General features: G+C 39.5%; 1 protein-coding gene across 4 annotated transcripts in view; it reads left to right on the top strand.

Annotated features, from left to right (window-relative positions):
• Positions 1-18,086, top strand: part of SLC16A12 (solute carrier family 16 member 12) — an 81,825-nt gene that overhangs the window by 45,082 nt on the left and 18,657 nt on the right. For 2 of the 4 annotated variants that reach the window (XM_037496624.2, XM_054690286.1), the window contains exon 2: positions 13,870-14,118. In XM_037496624.2, the coding sequence (XP_037352521.1) occupies positions 14,009-14,118 (110 nt within the window). In that variant the 5' untranslated portion in view covers positions 13,870-14,008. Of the gene's footprint in view, positions 1-7,149; positions 7,182-9,082; positions 9,164-13,869; positions 14,119-18,086 lie in introns of those variants that run through there. The other 2 variants (XM_054690287.1, XM_037496626.2) reach the window with 2 other exon arrangements.

Genomic DNA, 18,086 nt, shown 5'->3' with positions numbered 1-18,086 from the left:
TTAATTCTTAGGAAGAAATTTGGGTTCTTGGTCTTGCACTAAAGAGTACATCACATTCTCAGCCTTTGCAACACCTTGTCCTTTGAGTGACCTGCCATGGCTCAAGCAGTGAACAGAGTCTACAGAGAACAAAAATAAATATCTCTAAGGGCCTGTGGAATGTGATGGCCTCTGCGGCGTGCGGCATACGTGGGCCGGATGCCAGGCTCTGTAGGTGAGCTTCCCAGCAACCCACCCTTGGATTTAGCCACTCTCAGAAGGGAGAAGAGAGAGATGGCCAATCTGGTTCCAGGTTGGGCCTGGTCTGGGGTCAAGGCCTGCACTTGTCCTGTGGACTCAGTGAGGTATTTTCCTGCGGGCTCTGTTACCAAATGCTGGGAAGGCTGCTTAAGTCAGGTTGAAAGTGGATCAAAAGAACAAAGAAAGAATGGGTAATTTCTTTTTTCTTTCCCTTTTTAAATAATTAGTTTATTTTCACATATTGGAAAAAGTTTTTTAATTAAAAATTTATTTTATTTTTTCTCTCTATATAATATATATTACATCATTGTTCATTTTTGTACAGTTGGCTTTCTCCTCTCAGGTGTAGATCCCATAAAATCCCCACCACCAACTCACCATGAACTATCACCATATTCTCTTGTGCTCTTCCTGCTCCTGTTTTAATCCTTTTCCCTCTCCCTCCTCTGCTGAGTGTCTCCTATTTATAGTTACCTGCTAGTTTTGTCTCCACCCCCCCCATGCCTTATTTGGTACTTCTATATTCCTCCTAAGTGATACCATCCAATATTTTTCTTTTTGGCTTATTTTGCTGAGCATAATCCCTTCCAGCTTATTTTGCTGAGCATAAAATAACCTTCTGGCTTATTTTGATGAGCATAATCCCTTCCAGCTCCATCCATGTTGCTGCAAATGGCATGAGTTTATCTTTTTTTGATTGATGAGTAGTATTCTATTGTGTATATATACCACATCTTTTTGATCCAGTCATCTGTTTTTGGACATTTAGGTTGTTTCCATATTTTAGCTATTGTGAATAGTGCTGCAATAAACATAGGAGTGCAAGTTTCCTTTTGAACTAATGTTTTTGGGTCCTTTGGGTAAATTCCTAGGAGTGGAATTGCTGGGTCATATGGTAGATCCATTTTTAGTAATTTGAGGGTCCCCCATACATTTTTCCATTGTTTGTTTTTGCCAGATTTTTTAATATGTGCCATTCTTACTGGTGTGAGGTAGTATCTCATTGTGGGGTTGACTTGAATTTCCCTGATTATAGGGATGTTGAGCATTAAATTTTTTTTTTTTAAGTTGAACTAACCTTGGGTTACACCACTATATATGTTTTAGGAGTACAGGTTCATACTTCTTCAACTCTATGTTTGAAGCACCAAAGTACTTCTAACAGGATGGCCAATTTCTTACCGCCATTCCTCAAGCTTTCATCTTGTGATTTTGAGAAAATGTCTGGATGTAAGGAATTGGGGCTGTTCAGTCACTAAGTATTTATTGTGTGCTGGTTTTGAGGGGTGAGTGGTCCAAGGACCCTCCTCTCAGACTCACACTCTCAGTCAGACCTGTGCTCCTCTGCCTACACCCCCACCCTCAACAACATGGCAGTAGCAATGATTACAGACAGAAACAAATGTGCGGGTATAGACAGGCAGTGCTTATAAAAGGCTTTCAGTGGACTATGAAAAGACTCTGAAATTATCCCAAACCCCAAGATTGTCCTCTGTAGTCAAGAAGGTGCTCATATAACTTAATCTGATCGAAATAATTCCATGTATTGAAAGAGTGTGAGATAAAGAGTGCAACACCACTGAGTCAGGCAAAAAATGTATTTGTTGAACCAAACAGATATTAGCAGCAGTTTTATGTGGACCCTGTGCTAGGCACTGGGGAACAGGACTGCTTGCTGATTATATGTTATCATGGAGGGCCACAGCTCAGGACTATCACTTCTTTTATGTGTATTTCCAATAGGAGAGAAAAGAACTCTATTATGGCAGAAAATGGTAACTGGGGAGCAAGCTCCTGGCTATGAATTGTGCTGTCAATAAACTAGTAGGCTCAGAATTAAACATTTTTCTCATGTTATCTGGCATCAGCGACTCTGTGGATTAAGTGCTGACAGGGTGGGAGAAAACCTTGCTTTCTACTCTGCCTGTTATGTGAATCATGAGTGGCTTTCTCTGCCTTTCTGGAGACCAAATACCATATTAGTCATTCTGTTTACTCTCCGTCTTACATAAAGTAGTCCTATCCCCAAAATTGTCACATGCATTGTAGAAGCTTTGGTAACTTCTTTAGCAAAGGTCAGTGTTTTAGTTTAGTACCCAAAGGTTTCTGACAGGCATCCCCGTATTTCTGGTTGAGGTTGATAATTATTTACTACCCTGTTACTAGGATCCTTTTGAGGACTAAGCAGAGAGAAGCAGAATGGAAAAAAGGAAAAAAAGCAAATCTCTAGTCTTTGTGTATCTAAGTACAATTTTTTTTCTCTTGGCATTTCTAAGTAATGGTATTTCTTAGCTTGTGAAATATCACTGAGCAACAAAAATAAATAAATCCACATGTATTAGATGGTATTATCTCTAAAGTCCAGAGACTCCAAGTGGAAGAAAACAGTTGGGTTCGTGGGGCAGAGATTATGCTAATCCAAGTAGAGAGGAAAGGGGTTTCTTTAACTTTCCTCCGAGGTAAGTCCTTTTCAGAACTTGAGTTCTGAAGACTTCCCACTTCCCACTGTTGCTATTAGGCTCCTGGCTGGAAAACTGCTCCACTGCTATAAAGACTTTGCATAAAGTGTTGCAATTCTCTCAGAACCACTTGGAAGGTTGCCCTTTAGTGCACATGGCATCCTCTGTGATTCCCAGCCACAGGCCAGAGTGACCAGTGGTGTCTCAAAAACAGGGGTGGGGGGTGGGGGGTAGGGTTGAACCAGGCATTTAATCTTTGGTTAGAAAGAGTAATAAGGCACTCTTCCACAAGAAGCTTCTGTGTGACTACACTATTTAGCAAATATACATTTAAGGCCCTGGGACACAAGATGGAACACGACAGTAATGGCTTCCACTTTCCACCGTGATGGAGCCTAGAGGCCAGCGGAGATCAACCAGATGTAGCAGTAAGTCCAAAGCCTTGAAGAGAGGCTGAAGTTGAATCTTGGATTACTTTATCTATAGAATGGAAATTATAATACCTCCTTCATGGGTTTGGGATGAAGATACAATGAGGTCATGTGTTTAGTAGCAAATAGAGAGCCTGGTGGATTAAGTGCCATTAAATAACAACTTTTGTTACAATTATTATTTTGTGACTTATTCTGGCCCAGGAGCTAGAGACTTAGCTCCAAGTACTGGCTGGTATCCCTGTGGCAAGAACGCTTCACCCCTTGGGTGTGGTATTTAAAGAGAAGCTGGCTCTGCTAAATTTACTCTTCATATTCTAGTTGTAATGCTGATTTCCTTGCTTTATGTCTGAAGATTAGACTTGTCTGATGAAGAGAAAGTGCTTTTCATGTTTCTTTCCATTGAACTGCTATTTAAAAAGTAGTGACTGCTATTTCTCTGTGGTGAATGCAGAACTTATTTTTTTCATTTGTTAGACACTCTTCTGTATCAGGCCACAAGGTGTGTGTGCATGGCACTGGTGTGTGGGGTGGTGGGGGAAATTGGGGAGAGATAGAAGGGTGACTTAGTAGTTTTTATTCTGTTCTGTGGAGTTAAACAGTATTGGGGGTGGGAGAAAGGGGGGAGAGGAGAGAGGGAGAGAGAGAGAGAGAGAGAGAGAGAGAGAGAGAGAGAGAGAAAGACACAGTAGTGAATTTGATAAGCGTCAGGCCAGGCATGTGCAGACAGCTCCAAGATTCTGTAAAAGAGAGATAAGTACTTGGAAGAATGGGGCCTGGGTGGAGGCAGTTGAAGCAGAAAAAATAGGTAAATCAGGTGGGGAAGTGAATAAGGAAGGAAGGAAGGAAGGAATTTGAAGGTAAAGGAAATAGCATGTAAGAAGTAAAGTCTGAATTTTTTTTTTTTTTTTAGCAAGTATCAAGAGGTTTATAATCTCATAGGATAGGTGGGAGTGGTATGATGGGCTGGGAATGTGGCTGATATTTGGCTGAGGAGATGGTCTTATATATGGGCTGATTATAGGACCAGGCAGACCTTAGCCAAACAGATTGTGGCTGAGGACACTGAGTTTCCATTATCAGAAACAGTATCTCTGTTGCTATAGAGACCAGAGTGAGTGTCTGGATAACAGAGCTTCAGATAGGACACCCCAAGGGCTACCCATGGTGTACCCTGAAGGAGACTTCCCACTGCAGAGGCAATAGTAGAGTGCACTTGGAAATTTTCTCTAGTAAGTTATTAGAGGTTATAATCTTGCTCATATAACGATGTAGATGTGAAAAAGTATTACAGTGTCTTTGTTGCTATAATAAATCTAAACTTTTTCATATGCTTCTATGAAAGTAAGAATGGGGAAATCATTTTGCTTTTTATGTTCTGTCTAAAAAAAACAATGCCTGTCCTCAAATTATGAAGATTTTCTGCAATGTTTTCTTCTAGGTTTTGGTTTTTGCTTTTATGTCCAGATCTGTTCTCCATTTTGAGTTAGGTTTTTATATTGTGTAAGACTTGAGATTTATTTTTTTTTCCATGTGAATAAATGTGTGGGTCTATTTCTAGACTCTGTTCAGCTCCACTAATATGCCAATATCATACAGTCATGGTTACTTTGGTTTTAAAATTTTGATAATCAATTAGTATACATCTTCAAATCTTGTTCTTTCTTTTAAAATTTATTCTGGATTTTGTGGGTTCTTTTGCAGTTACATATGAATACTAGAAACAGATGTTAATTTCAATTAGAAAAGACTTCTGGAATTTTGTTGAAACTATCAATCAGGGCCTCCCCTGGTGGCACAGGCGGTTGAGCGCCGTGCTATGAAACTGTCCGCAGCTTCTGCTGCACAGGTTCAACCCCGGCTTGCCGTCGAGGGTCCCACATTGCGCAACAGACCTCTCCTGTTTCGCCCGCTGCTCCCCTCAGCAGTGTATTCCGTCAGTCTGCCTGTTCTGTTCCTCGTTCTGTCTCTGGTGAATCCTCTCACCCACCTGCGGATCTGGCCTGTACCCCGGTTCATGTATAAATAAATGAATCTTTAAAAAAGAAAAAGAAACTATCAATCAACTGGGGTTATAGCTTTAAGTCTCCCTTGGAATGAAGGTGGTCTCTCCTTCCTTCCTTCCCTTTTTTCCCCACCTCTTCCTCTTTTTTTCTCTCTCTGTCCCTCCTTCCTTCTTTTCTCTTAGCACAGCTTTGTAGTTTTTAGTGTAAAATCATGCAAATATTATGTTAAAATTATTTCTAAGAATGTCATAGTTTTGATACTACTGTAAAGTAGTATTTTAAAATTTCTGTTTTTATTTGCCACAAATATATAGAAATATAATTGATTATAAAAGAAAAAAACAGTAAATTCAAGTTCATTAAAATTAATAGCTTCTGCCCTTCAAAAATGTACCATGGAAAAATGAATGGACAAACCACAGAATGGGAGAAAACATTTGCAATACCTGTATCTACAAAGGACTTGTGTTTAAAACCTACAAAGAATTCTTATATTTCAATATAAGAAGACTAACTACCCAGTTAAAAATGGGCATGATTTTTGAACAAAGACTCCACAAAAGAAGGCATATTAATAGTTAATAATTTCATGATTTATGTTAATTTAAAATGCTGAACATGGGCCTCCCCTGGTGGCGCAGGTGGTTGAACACTGTGCTGTGAAGCTGTCCGCAGCCTCTACAGCACTGGCGAGGGTCCCACATGGCGAGCAGATCTCTCCTGTCTCGCCTGCTGCTCCCCTCAGCAGTGTATTTCTTCAGTCTGCCTGTTCTGTTTCCCGCTCTGTCTCTGGTAAATCCTCTCACCCTCCTGTGCATCTGGCCTGTACCCCGGTTCTTGTACAAATAAATAAAAATAAATCTTTAAAAAATAAATAAAATGCTGAACATCATTAATTAGCAGGGAAGTATAAATTGAAACTACAGTGGAATCCACTGTAGAGTAGAGCAACTGGAACTCTCATTTGTAATATCATACAGCTATCCTGAAAACCAGTTTTGTATTTTCTTCTCAAGTAAATGCTAAACACTTAAAATATGACCAACAATTTCATTTCTAGGTATTTACTCAAGAGAACAGAAACACATGCCCACAAAAAGAATTACATAGATCCTCAATGAAATTTTATTCATAATGATCTAAAATTCGAAACAACCCTATTGTCAATCAACAGATGAATAAATAAACAAATTATAGTAAGTTCACAGTTCAGATTATATCTCAGCAATGAAAAGGAATCAACTACAGATATATGCTACCACCTGGAGTCAACTCAAAACAGAATTTTGAAAAGAAGGAGGATTAAATGAAATAAGAATATATCCCAACCTGTATTATTAGGGAATAATCTTAGAGGAACACCTTAAGATAGGGCCTCTCTTGTTTCAAACTTTTTTTCTCCCTGAAACGTGAGTGAGATGCAGAAGGTAATTATATTTTAGTGGCAGGATGTCAAAATGAAATTGGAGGCTGCTTAAAATAAACAATTACATGATGGCTACATGCTTCCTTTGCTCCTAGTTTTGGGTAGACTGTGAACTCAGACTTTCCATTATATTTGTACAACATCAGGTGGGTTAATTATTTACCAAAACGCTGGGGCTAATATTCCAGGGAAGCTGCAAACTGCAGCAGTCTCTAGGAGACTAGGTTAACCTTGTCTAACCTGGGCATTTTTTCTGAGTGTGTCCAAATCTAGTAATTGACCTGCTTTGAAAGAAAAGCACAGGAGGTTTGTGAGCAGCTATAGGCCTTCACGTTAACCTGTGGGTACCCGCCTCTCTTAGTGGCGATCACCCACACCAAGGAGTGCTTCAGCTTTACCATTGCGTGGATGCCTGTTGATAGAGACGCCCAATAACAATCTTGAAATCTGGAAGGCAGATGGGCAAGTGCACTGTCCAAAATCTGCCAGAGTCACTCGTTTCCCTTTGGATTCAGATGCAGCTTTGTCACGCGAGTCCCTTCACTTCAGCTTCATCATCGTGAAAGTGGGGGGGAATAGCACCCATTTCTGAGGCCAGAGAAGCTCACGGCGACTACGGGTGAGAAATTATTAATAATTGTCTCGTGTAGCAGCGCTCTTGGAGAAGTCACTTCCCGCCCCCGGAGCGCTGTGAGGCAGCCCCTGTTCTGTCGTTTTTACCTGGGGCCACTCTCACTACACAGACCGCAGTTTATTATGATTTGACCCTTAGATTTCTAATTTGAATTTATGTAATTGTATTTTTCAAAAGGACCTCACAAATCAGTTCTTACAAAATGTGGCAATGTCGAAGGCAGATCACTCAAGTAAAACAAATGAAAATGGAGTCCTCTGGTGGGAGCAAAGGAAAAATTAATGTTGCTTCATATTTTTGTAAAGACCTAGAACATTTTATTTTGTCAGGGGCTTATTATCTACAGTGTGTCTTCTGCAGAGTCATCACCTAATTTTTAATGTGCAGTGTCAATAAACGATGCCGGCATATTTAGTCCTTGAGGAACCAGCAAAATATTTACTCTGCTCATATTTACACTGCCAGAGTAGACCTGAAAAATCTGTTTATGGGAATTATATATGAAAAGATATTGAATACAGTTTTCAAAATGAGTTATAACTTAATTATACCCACCCCATTAGATTTGGTTTTTGCTTATTCTTTCCATTTTTTTGGTGACAACTGCAAGTATACAACTTTACAGAAGTTTTACGTAGCTTCCCTCACAATGTACACAGAAATGTAGTTTTCCTTTTGCTTTAACATTGCATCGTAAATATTTTCCCATATTACAAAATGATCTTTTAAAAATGATTTTAAAGGATAATATATTAGTCCATTTGTTTAATGTATCATAAGTATCTAAACACTCCCCAGCGGTTGAGCATTTAGGTTGTTTCTGTTTCTTATGTTATTTGTAACAGGGCTATTATATTATTTGCCTGTAGTGCTCAATGTCTCTAAAATGTTTTCTTAGGATAACTTTCCAGAGATGGGGTTACTTTTTTTTTTTCTTCCTGCCATCATGTCTTTTAATTTTTTTAGTGTGAAAGATTTTCTTAAAATTAAATTTATTTATTTTCTTACATTCTTGTTAATTTTGGGGCAGTATTTGATTTCTCCCCTGACATGCAGTCCATCTACTTCTCCCACCACCACAGCACCCACGATCCATCACCACAGTCTCTGGTGCTCTTCCTTCCCCTGTTTTGATCACTCTCCCTCCCTCTTCCCTACTGTATGCCTCAGATTTATGGTCAGCTTGCACGTTTTGTCTTCTTCCTGGGGACAACTTTTTAAGGACTATGAGGGACTTTCAAATTCTTGATCCATTGTACTATATTGCTTTCGACCGGGCTGTTGCCCAGCCCTGCCTGCTTCAGTGCTCTTTAACAGCAGTATGTGAGGATGGTCTTATGCTGGACAGTTATTGGTAGGTGGATTTTCCACCTTAAGTTGGAAAACAGTTTAACCTTGGGGCTATTTTCAGGGAAAAACTTATGAAGAGGATAGGACTATATACCAAGGCAGAGGTTTCTAAGCTTTGGCATATGTGTACAATCAATTCTATAATTTCTTGGCACTTAATCACTCAATTGTGTATCATTCGTGAGTTATTACATTGTGTATGTTTATATGTACGTGTCGCTGAAATCTGGAGTGCCAGTCTTACTGAGATTGTCAGAGAAAGCATGAGACACAAAGCATCCCATATCTGTGACTCACTTGTGGCTGTTCAAGAAACTTTGATTTATGGAAATATGCTGTAGGCAGAAGATGAAAATCTTATTGCATCCAGGGGCAGGTGTTGTATGTGAAAGGAACAGCAACTGAGTCGGACAACACAGATCTTTCAAGGGAATTTGGAACTCAGATTTTTAAATATCTTAGTCTGTTCAGGATGCTACAACAAAAATATAAAATGGCTGACTGAAACAACAAACCTTTATTTCTCATAACTCTAGAAGCTGGGAAGCCCAAGATCAAGGTGCTGGCAGATGCTGTGACTGTCTTCTCGTTGGCAGAAGGAACAAAGAAGCTCTCAGGTCACTTTTATAAAGGCACTAATTCCTTTCTATGAGGGCAGAGTCCTCATGATGTAATAACCCCAAAGGTCCCATGTCTAAATGCCATTGCTTTGGGAAGAAGGTTTTAGCATTTGGGGAAACACATTCATTCTATGACATTAGGTAAATATCATAGTTACATGTGGCAACTAATACAACCATTTTAGAAAGACTGTAGAACAAAAGTGTTCTAAAGTTTGATTTGTTCCTGACCATTAGCCTGTGCCTGCTCTCATCTGAATCTAACTATAATCCCATGAAGCAGGAGGGGGTGGGGTGATGAGAGTGGGGGTGGTGAAACAAATGAGCAAGCTAAAGCTCAGGAATTAACATTCAACAGTTGACTGACTGCCTGTCCCACTGGGATGTAAGGTTCTTGAAGGCAGGGCCATTGTTTGTTTTGCTCACTGCTCTAAGCCCTGCTCCTAGAATAGCTCTGGTGCATACTGGATACTCAATAAATATTTATTGCATTGAGAAGTGATGGATAAATGAAGCAGGTTAAGTCATCTGACAAATAACATCTTTGTTTTTGTACCAGATACTCATGTTTCATCTAATTTTAATTGCACAACTTTCTGTGAGAATAATACTACTGCCGTTTTATCAACATAAATGAGTTAACTGAGGCTTAGAGAGGCTTAGAGCTGCCATAAAATAGTCAGGACCAGGAAGGACCCAGATCGTTCTTTGATTGCCGATTCTTTCAACTGTTCTACACTACCACCCTGCCACCATAGTCATCGATATTGATCATCTCCCTCTCAGTCTCCTAAAGCAGCAATTTTAGAACAATGCCTCACATCTCCCTGGAAAAGGGGTCTGCATTCATCCTCTGTAAAGGAGAGGCAGTAGATACTTCAGGCTTTGCTAGCCACGTGTTCTTTGGCATCATTTGCTGTTGCAGCACAAAAGCAAAGACCAAATGCATGCAAATGGCTGTGTGTATGTTTCAGTGAAATTTTATTTACTAAGAGCATCAGCAGCCAAGTTTTGCTTGGGGGCTATAGTTTTCAGACTCTTGCCCAATAAGACAAATTATCTGTATATACAAGTGTGGTAGATTTTTAAAATTAATTTTCTTTGAGTGTTTCATTTTGGGGAAGAAAATAGTTGACTAAAACAGTATTTATCCATGACACAAAGTTAGATTTGGGAGGGGTTAATCCTGAAGTTGAGTGTGATGATTCTTTTGGAAGTTTGGTTTTGCTTTGAAAGCAAAGATAACTTCATGGCTGATCAAGGCAGTGACCTACAAAAATGTTTCAGGGAAATACCTATGGCACCACTTAAAGAACTGCATTTCTAACTGCATCAGCTAAACTGCAGTTAATGCTATTCTACTGATGCCACCCCAAGAATTATAGGTGTATGATTAGACAAAAATACCAATGAATTTTATCAAACATTAAGGCAATGCAGTGGAAGCAATGAGGGCATGTGTTAAGACAAGAAGTCTTGCAACAAGGGCCTCCCTGGTGGCACAGGAGTTAAAGACACAGCACAATCAATCTGTCGCCAGCCACTGCAGCAGGAGTTCGATACCCAGCCATGGAGCAACCCACATGGTGCAGCAGACCTCTCCTGACTTGCCCTGCTGCTCCCTTCAGTAGTTTTTCAGTAGATCTGCCTGTTCTGGTCCCCACTCTGTCTCTGGTGAATCCTCTCACCCCCCACACCTCTGGCTTACACCCAGTTCTTGCATGCATAAATAAATAAATCTTTAAAAAAAAAAAAAACTTGTAACAAGACCCAGGCTTATATTCCATTTCTGCTGCTTAGTAACTAAAAATAATTGGGAAAATTACTCTCTCTAGCCTGAGTTTCTATATCTGTAAACTAGGGGTTAGTCATACCTACTTTCTATGGTTGTCAGGAGGGTTAAATGAGGCACTACTTCAGTTGTTCACCCTGTGTCCTTTGTCAGTCTCCCCACATTCACAGGCAGAGACCCAACAGACCCAAGAGGGAGACCCATGCTTGAAAGTGAGCAACCTAAATGGTCCATGTGAGAATCACTCTTGTTGCTTTGGTCTCACTGTCTTTCTTTGCTGTGTATTTGCTCTAACTCACAGGTGCCCAGTTTGTTCCTGTGGCTTCAGAGAGGCACACTCACAAGACGCCAGTCTGGTTTTTATTATCTATTTATTTATTTTTTTAAAGATTTATTTATTTATTTATTTATTTATTTATTTATTTATTTATACAAGCACTGGGTACAGTCAGAAGCGTGGGAGGGTGAGAGAATTCACCAGAGCCAGAGCAGGGAACAGAACAGGCAGACTGATGAAATACCCTGCTGAGGGGAGCAGCAGGCACGGCAGGAGAGGTCTTTCGCGCCATGTGGGACCCTTGCAGGCAGCCGGGGATCGAACGGCACTGCAGAGGCTGTGGGCAGCTTCTCAGCCCAGTGCTCAACCACTGCGCCACCAGGGGAGGCCCCACTCTGGTTTTTAAAGCAAATTAAAAAAAGAGTCAGATTGGTTTGACAAAACTTACCAGGTGGTACATAGCCTATGTTGTCTAAATAACACATGTTTTCTCATATTTGAAATGTGTTTCACTTAATCAATATAAATTAATTAATCAATATAAATTAATTAATATTGGTTTCTTCTGGTGAGCATAATAAAATTATACCAACAACTGGGTGGTTTGCTCAATCCAATGGGAAAAGCATCTGTCAAAGCTCTTGTTTAGTTCCTTAAAAATTCATCCCTAACTATAATAATGAAGCCTATTTGATATCAAAGAATACTTTAAGGAACACTTTATGGTGTCTGTGGGGCTAGAATACAGGCACAGTTTAGTTGGGTCCTCAGCTCAGGGTCTCACGGGCTGCAATCAAAGTCTTGGCCAGGTTGTGCTCTTCATTGGAGGCTGGACTAAGGAAAAAAATCTGCTTCCAAGCTTACCTGGGATGTTGGTAAGTCCATTTTCTTTGTGCTAAGGGATGGAGCAATTTAGCTTGTTGCTGTTGCCTGGAGACTGTCCTCAGCACCCATGGGCTTCCACATTTCCCTACCTCATGGCCCAGCCACTCCATAGGCAGGTGTGACACGGCTACTTGCTTCTTTCAGGCCTGAGGGAGAATAAGAGGAGGCTGCTAGTGAGGCTAAACACTTACAGAGCGTGATGTAGCAGTGGGATGACATGTGGACAAGAGCAAGAGAAGGCTGGCCCCAGGGGGTGACCTAGAGCCAGTCCAGCAGCAGGAGCCATGCGATTCGGCTGCCATGGAATCCCCAGTGCCCAGACACAGTGTGTGATGCATGGTAGACATGCACACGTTGTGGTAGCTGAACAAATGAATGTTACAGGCATTACTTCTTTAAATCAAGTATTTTTAAATTTTTTTCCCCCAACTCTACAGTTTTCCTTTTGGTTTTATTACATGTTTGATGTATAGGAATATTAAAAATTAATTTAGATGCTTCAACAAAATTTTAGTTTCTTCCATTACTTTATTTATTATTTTGTTTTATTTTTTTGAGAATTATTTATTTATTTATACAACCACTGAGTACAGTCAGAAGCGCAGGAAGGTGAGAGAATTCACCAGAGCCAGAGCAGGAAACAGAACAGGCAGACTGACGATATACACTGCTGAGGGGAGCAGCGGGCGCGGCAGGAGAGGTCTGTTGCGCCATGTGGGACCCTTGCCAGCAGCTGGGGATTGAACTGGTGCTGCAGAGGTTTCAGGCAGCTTTGCAGTCCAGCGCTCAACCGCTGCGCCACCAAGGGAGGCCCTCTTCCATTACTTTAGATCTCAGGAATCCTCCTGTCTAGAGATCAGATGTGTGCTTGCCTGTATTTCTACTTTTTTGCCTATATTTTCACTTTGATTTTTAATTACTGCTTTTGTGTATGTGTTTGACGCTAATCTATCAATAGAAGGTTAACAACTAAATGGAGAGTTGTAATTTGACAGAGAGAGCAATCTTTTCTTCTTCACCCATCTTTGCCTCCTTGTAAGTTTTATTGAGTTACTTTGTATCAGCTTGTGAGCTTTCTTGGTTTCATTTATTTCTCATTCTCTTCTTGTTTCAATTGCACACTTTAAAAATCATAGCATTCTTAATCAGAAATATCCAAGAGGTTATTGTCAGAATCATTCAGTATAATAATAAGAATATGATCTATTCCATTGAAATAGAGAGTTCAAAATACAGAGGCTCAAATAAAATTGAAAAACTTGTACTAGTGAGAGATGTATCAAGTCCTGATTCCATTGGGTCATTTGGAGAACTCACTCATTCTGTCCTGTGGCTCTTCCAAGCCCCAGGGTAATGTCCTGGTTGGTGTAAAGTGTCTCATCTCTACCTCCATGTCTGTGGGTAAGGGGGTGGTGGAAGTCCTGTGAACATACCTGTGCCTTTGAGCTGATGAATCAAAAGTGGCATGTATTACTTTTCTCTCTTCCTTTTCATTAAATGAAACCATGTTGCCACATTCACCTTCAAGAAAGGCTAGGGAAATGATATCAAGGTGTGTGCATGTGGAGTTAGCTAAAACTTGAGAAAATCTGTTATTTTAAGAAAGGAGAATTGGCCTCAGTCCAGTTTTATAATTATAAATAATCATATTGAACAGGTAAACAGTAGTATTTATCATTTTAACCATGCAAAAAGTCAACCATTGAATATGGCAATAAAATACAAATATGTCCCGATTTTTCATTTTAGATGGCCAGTAATCCATACACCAGGTAGCATTCTATGCTAATCTCGAAGACCAACAGGAAGTCACTGGACAGCTAATTATTCCAAGATCATAACTGGGTTGTTGGAGTGATTTGGAAAATAAGAAAAAAGAATTGAAGCCATGGCAAAAGTAAATAGAGCTCGGTCTACCTCCCCTCCAGATGGAGGCTGGGGCTGGATGATCGTGGCTGGCTGTTTCCTGGTCACCATCTGCACTCGGGCAGTAACCAGGTATGTGGGATTTTATTCTTGATTTTGAAAGATGATCTGGCTTGTATTATTTTTTAAAATCTGCTTCATTCTATTTCTGAGCCTGATATTGTGAAAATAGATGTGTATATTATATATTATAGGTTTTGAGTGTGTGTGTGTGTATTTCCTTTGAGTGCTCATATTCCTCTTTCTTTGCAATGTGGAATGTGATTTCCTGACACTTAAAAGTCTTGGAGAGGGTCTCTTCTGTAATATCTGACACATAAACATGGAGTGTTAGGATATTTTTAGACTAAATTTATGGCTATTCCAGCCACATGTTTTCTTAAGCAGCTCATCCCAGAGAGGAAAAAAAAAAATAAAGTCAAAATAGTCCTTGCAGACTTCTTGGCTCACCAGATACTGAATCCTTGTACTAAAACCTAGAATTTAAATTATTTTGCTTCATTTTGCATTTGGTTCTAATGGTGGAGGCTGAGTTCTAGGTGGAAGGGGAGTGACAGTATAATTACTTGGAGTCTTTTCTTGCTTGCTTATTCAGGTCTCCTCTGTTTCCCTTTTATCCAAGGGTGTAGGGTTGAATATACTTAAGGGGAGGAGTGTTCCTTGAGGTTAATTTGTCATTTATATTTTAAATAAATACTTGAAATCCACACATGCTAACTCTTTTTGCTCCAGGTGCTTCCATTCAAATCAAAAGCTGTGCAGCTCTTCTCTGGTAACATACCCTTGGCAGCAAAGGGAAACACTTTGCATGAATAACTTTATTTGATAGCCTCATCAATAAAAGCATTTATGTTCCCTCTCTTAGCAAATATGCAATGCAGAAAAGAAGCAGGATGTTTGTTTTTTGCTGTAATAGGGTTGGTTGACTTTTTTTTTTTTAAGATTTATTTATGCATACAAGAGCTGGGGCACAGGCCAGAGGTGTGGGGGGTTGGGAGGACTCATCAGAGACAGAGTGGGGAACAGAACAGGCAAATTGACTGAAATACACTGATGAGGGGAGCAGTGGGCGAGTCAGGAGAGGTCTGCTGCACCATGTCGGTTGCTCCCTGGCCAGCTGGGGATCAAACTCATGCTGCAGAGGTTGCTGACAGCTTCATAGTTTGTTCTTAACCCCTTGTGCCACCAGGGAGGCCCCAGGGTTGGCTGACTACTAACAATAGATTTGTAATTAGTGTGATTGGCATTGAATCTGATTTTCCTCCCCTTTACATCATGGATCTTGAGTTCTGGGTGTGAGGAGGTTGTAGAGTTCAAAGGAATCTCTTTCATCTTGGTTCTTAAATGTGGAAGCTTCCATTATTCCCATGCTGGGAAAGTTCTGGAAGTGAGCTCAATGCTTTATAAGAAGGACTGCGAGAAACCAGAAAAGAGGGTTGTAAGTGGCAGCAGAGGTTATTGGGAGGGGCTGGGAAGATGATACTTGAACAATATAAGCTTTGAAGCAAAAAGTGTGAAGTCACAGCTGGCATTGGACTCTAAATGTCATGAACTAGGAAGAAACCAAGAGAATTGGAGACAAGGATGAGGAAAACAGCCTATGGTGTGATTTTTCAATTCTGAGAATTGGTCTATTGAGCAATTAATTCTTTTCTTTTTTCCAGTTTTATTTAGAAATAATTTACATACACCACTATATAAGTTATAGGTGCACATTATGGTTTGATTTACCTATGTTATGAAATAATTATCATAATAGGTTAGCTAATATTGGTCTTCTTTTTAGACACAATAAAAAGAAAAAAAGGAAAAATTTCTTTTCTCCTTGTGGTGAGAACTGTTGGGATTTACTTTCTTAACAACTTCCCCGTATATCATATAGTAGTGTTATAGCTGTCATTATGTTATGTTTTACACCCCTAGTATTTATTTATCTTATAGCCAAAAGTCTGGATCTTTTTACCACTTCGTTCCAATTCCCCCAATTCCCCACCCCCAACCTTTCACATCTGGAAACCACAAGGCTGATGTGTTTCTGTAAGTTTTTTCTTTTTTAGAGTCCACATATAAGTGAGATCATACAGTGTTTATTTTTCCTCTGTGTGATTTATATCACTTAGCATGATACCTTGAAGGCCCATGCATATTGTTGCAAAACAGTAAGATCTCCTTGTTTTTTATGACTGAATACTAGTCATATATCTGCATCTTGTTTGGAAAAATGTCTGTTCAGGTCCTTTGTCAATTTTTAATTGGATCTTTTTAAAAAAATATTGACTTGAAAATTCTTTATTTTTTTCTGTATTAACTGGTTATTGGATATGTGATTTGCAAATATTTTCTCCAGTTCTATAAGCTGTCTTCACTTTATTAATTATTTCTTTGCTGGGCACCATGTGGGTAGCTCTCTGGCTGGGGATCGAACTCATGCTACAGTTGCTGCGGATAACTTCATAGAGTTGTGTCTTAACCCCTTGTGCCACAAGGGAGGCCCAACGTTCTATTTGTAAATGGGCAAATTGAGTTGGAGTTGATGGTTGAAAAGCACCGTTTGATTTAAATGTTTAAAGAAACATGAGTGCCTATATCTGTTTTTCTCTCAGTCTTCTGAGTCCAAATTAACTTAATTGCAATAATTGTCTGGAGTCCTGTGGAACTGTGAATCTCTTTTAACATTAGCTGGATTTCTGTAAATAATTGCCTATGTTAGCTGAGCACATACTCTCTGTTTGTTGGCATTGTTCCAGGCACTTTTCATCAATTAAATCATTTAATCTTCATAATAACACATAGAGGCTGAATAGTGTGTCCAAAGTTATATGATTACTAAGTGGCAGTATTTTAATCACTAAGCTATACTGCCCAGTGGATACTTTACTTAATGGACAACTTCATCAACTAGAAACAAGTCTTTACCAAATGCCAGATATTGGCAGCATCCTGCTGTATGGGAACCAAAGAAAAATTTTATAGTGGGGTCACATGATGGAATAGTAAGCATGTTGGCCCCTTGAAAGAAAGTATCTATGAAACTATTATTTAATAGCAGATAACACTTAGATGATAGTTTGTTTCCACATTCTTAGAGAGGGAGCCTATCAAAAGCTGAAGATGTTAGGAGTTGTTCCTTGCGGTGGCATGATCTAGTCCATTCTGACTGGTACTGCCATGCTTCCCTAAATACTTGCTTAGTAGATGAGGAAGCTGACCCTGAGAGATTAAGACGCTTTATCAAAACTCTCATTTACCTAGTGTGAGAATAAGAGCTCAGAATCCAGTTTTCCTGACATCACAAATATTCTAAAAGATAGCAAAAGTAATGTCTGAAATGAGAAGCAAATGCAATCCCAAAATTTGTTTTCTCCAAGATTCTGTCTGTGTTTAGAAAGCATATATCAGGAAAAGTTACCATTTGAAAAGTGGGGAACAAATGGGAAGTGATATAATAATTCTTGCCCTAGTTCATGAAAGTCACAGTCACTAAATTTTAACCTCTGGCAAGCCTACTCACACGTTTAGAGAAGAATCTCAGGTGTTTTTTGAGTTTTTCACACCAAAGTTTGACTGATATGGCTGGTTTAATCAGTTAAGAAAAGCATCAAGGAGAAAACAAAACAGTAGAAGATAACAAAAAAAGTAACACAAATATTAAATCCTCTACAATGTTGAGTGAAGATTTCAAAATATCCTATCACCCCCTGTCCTTCCATATCTCCAGCTTCAGCATCTCCCCCTAACGAATTCTTTCTCTCAGTGTATAAATGCAGGCTCTTCCCATCTCTACTTTCCCGTATGTAGTCACATGTATCTATGTAGCTTGCATCCAGTTTTCCTCTTCCCTTTCTCATTTGTGTTCTGGAATTTGGCACACAACTATTTAAAATTCTTTTTTTTAATTTTTAAAACTTTATTTATTTATTTATTATTTTTATATTATTTTTTTATTTTTTATATCAGTGTTCATTTTTAAACAATATTTGCTTCCCCGCACCCCCTCAAGTGTAGTCTCCATAGAGTTTCCTTCCCCAGTGCACCCGTGC

This window comes from Talpa occidentalis, unplaced genomic scaffold (genome assembly GCF_014898055.3).
Source record: "Talpa occidentalis isolate TD23 unplaced genomic scaffold, MPIMG_talOcc4v2.1 talOcc4.8, whole genome shotgun sequence".
NCBI lineage: Eukaryota > Metazoa > Chordata > Mammalia > Eulipotyphla > Talpidae > Talpa > Talpa occidentalis.
The sequence above is the reverse complement of the archived record's forward strand: the minus strand, read 5'-3'. Positions and strand labels throughout refer to the sequence as shown.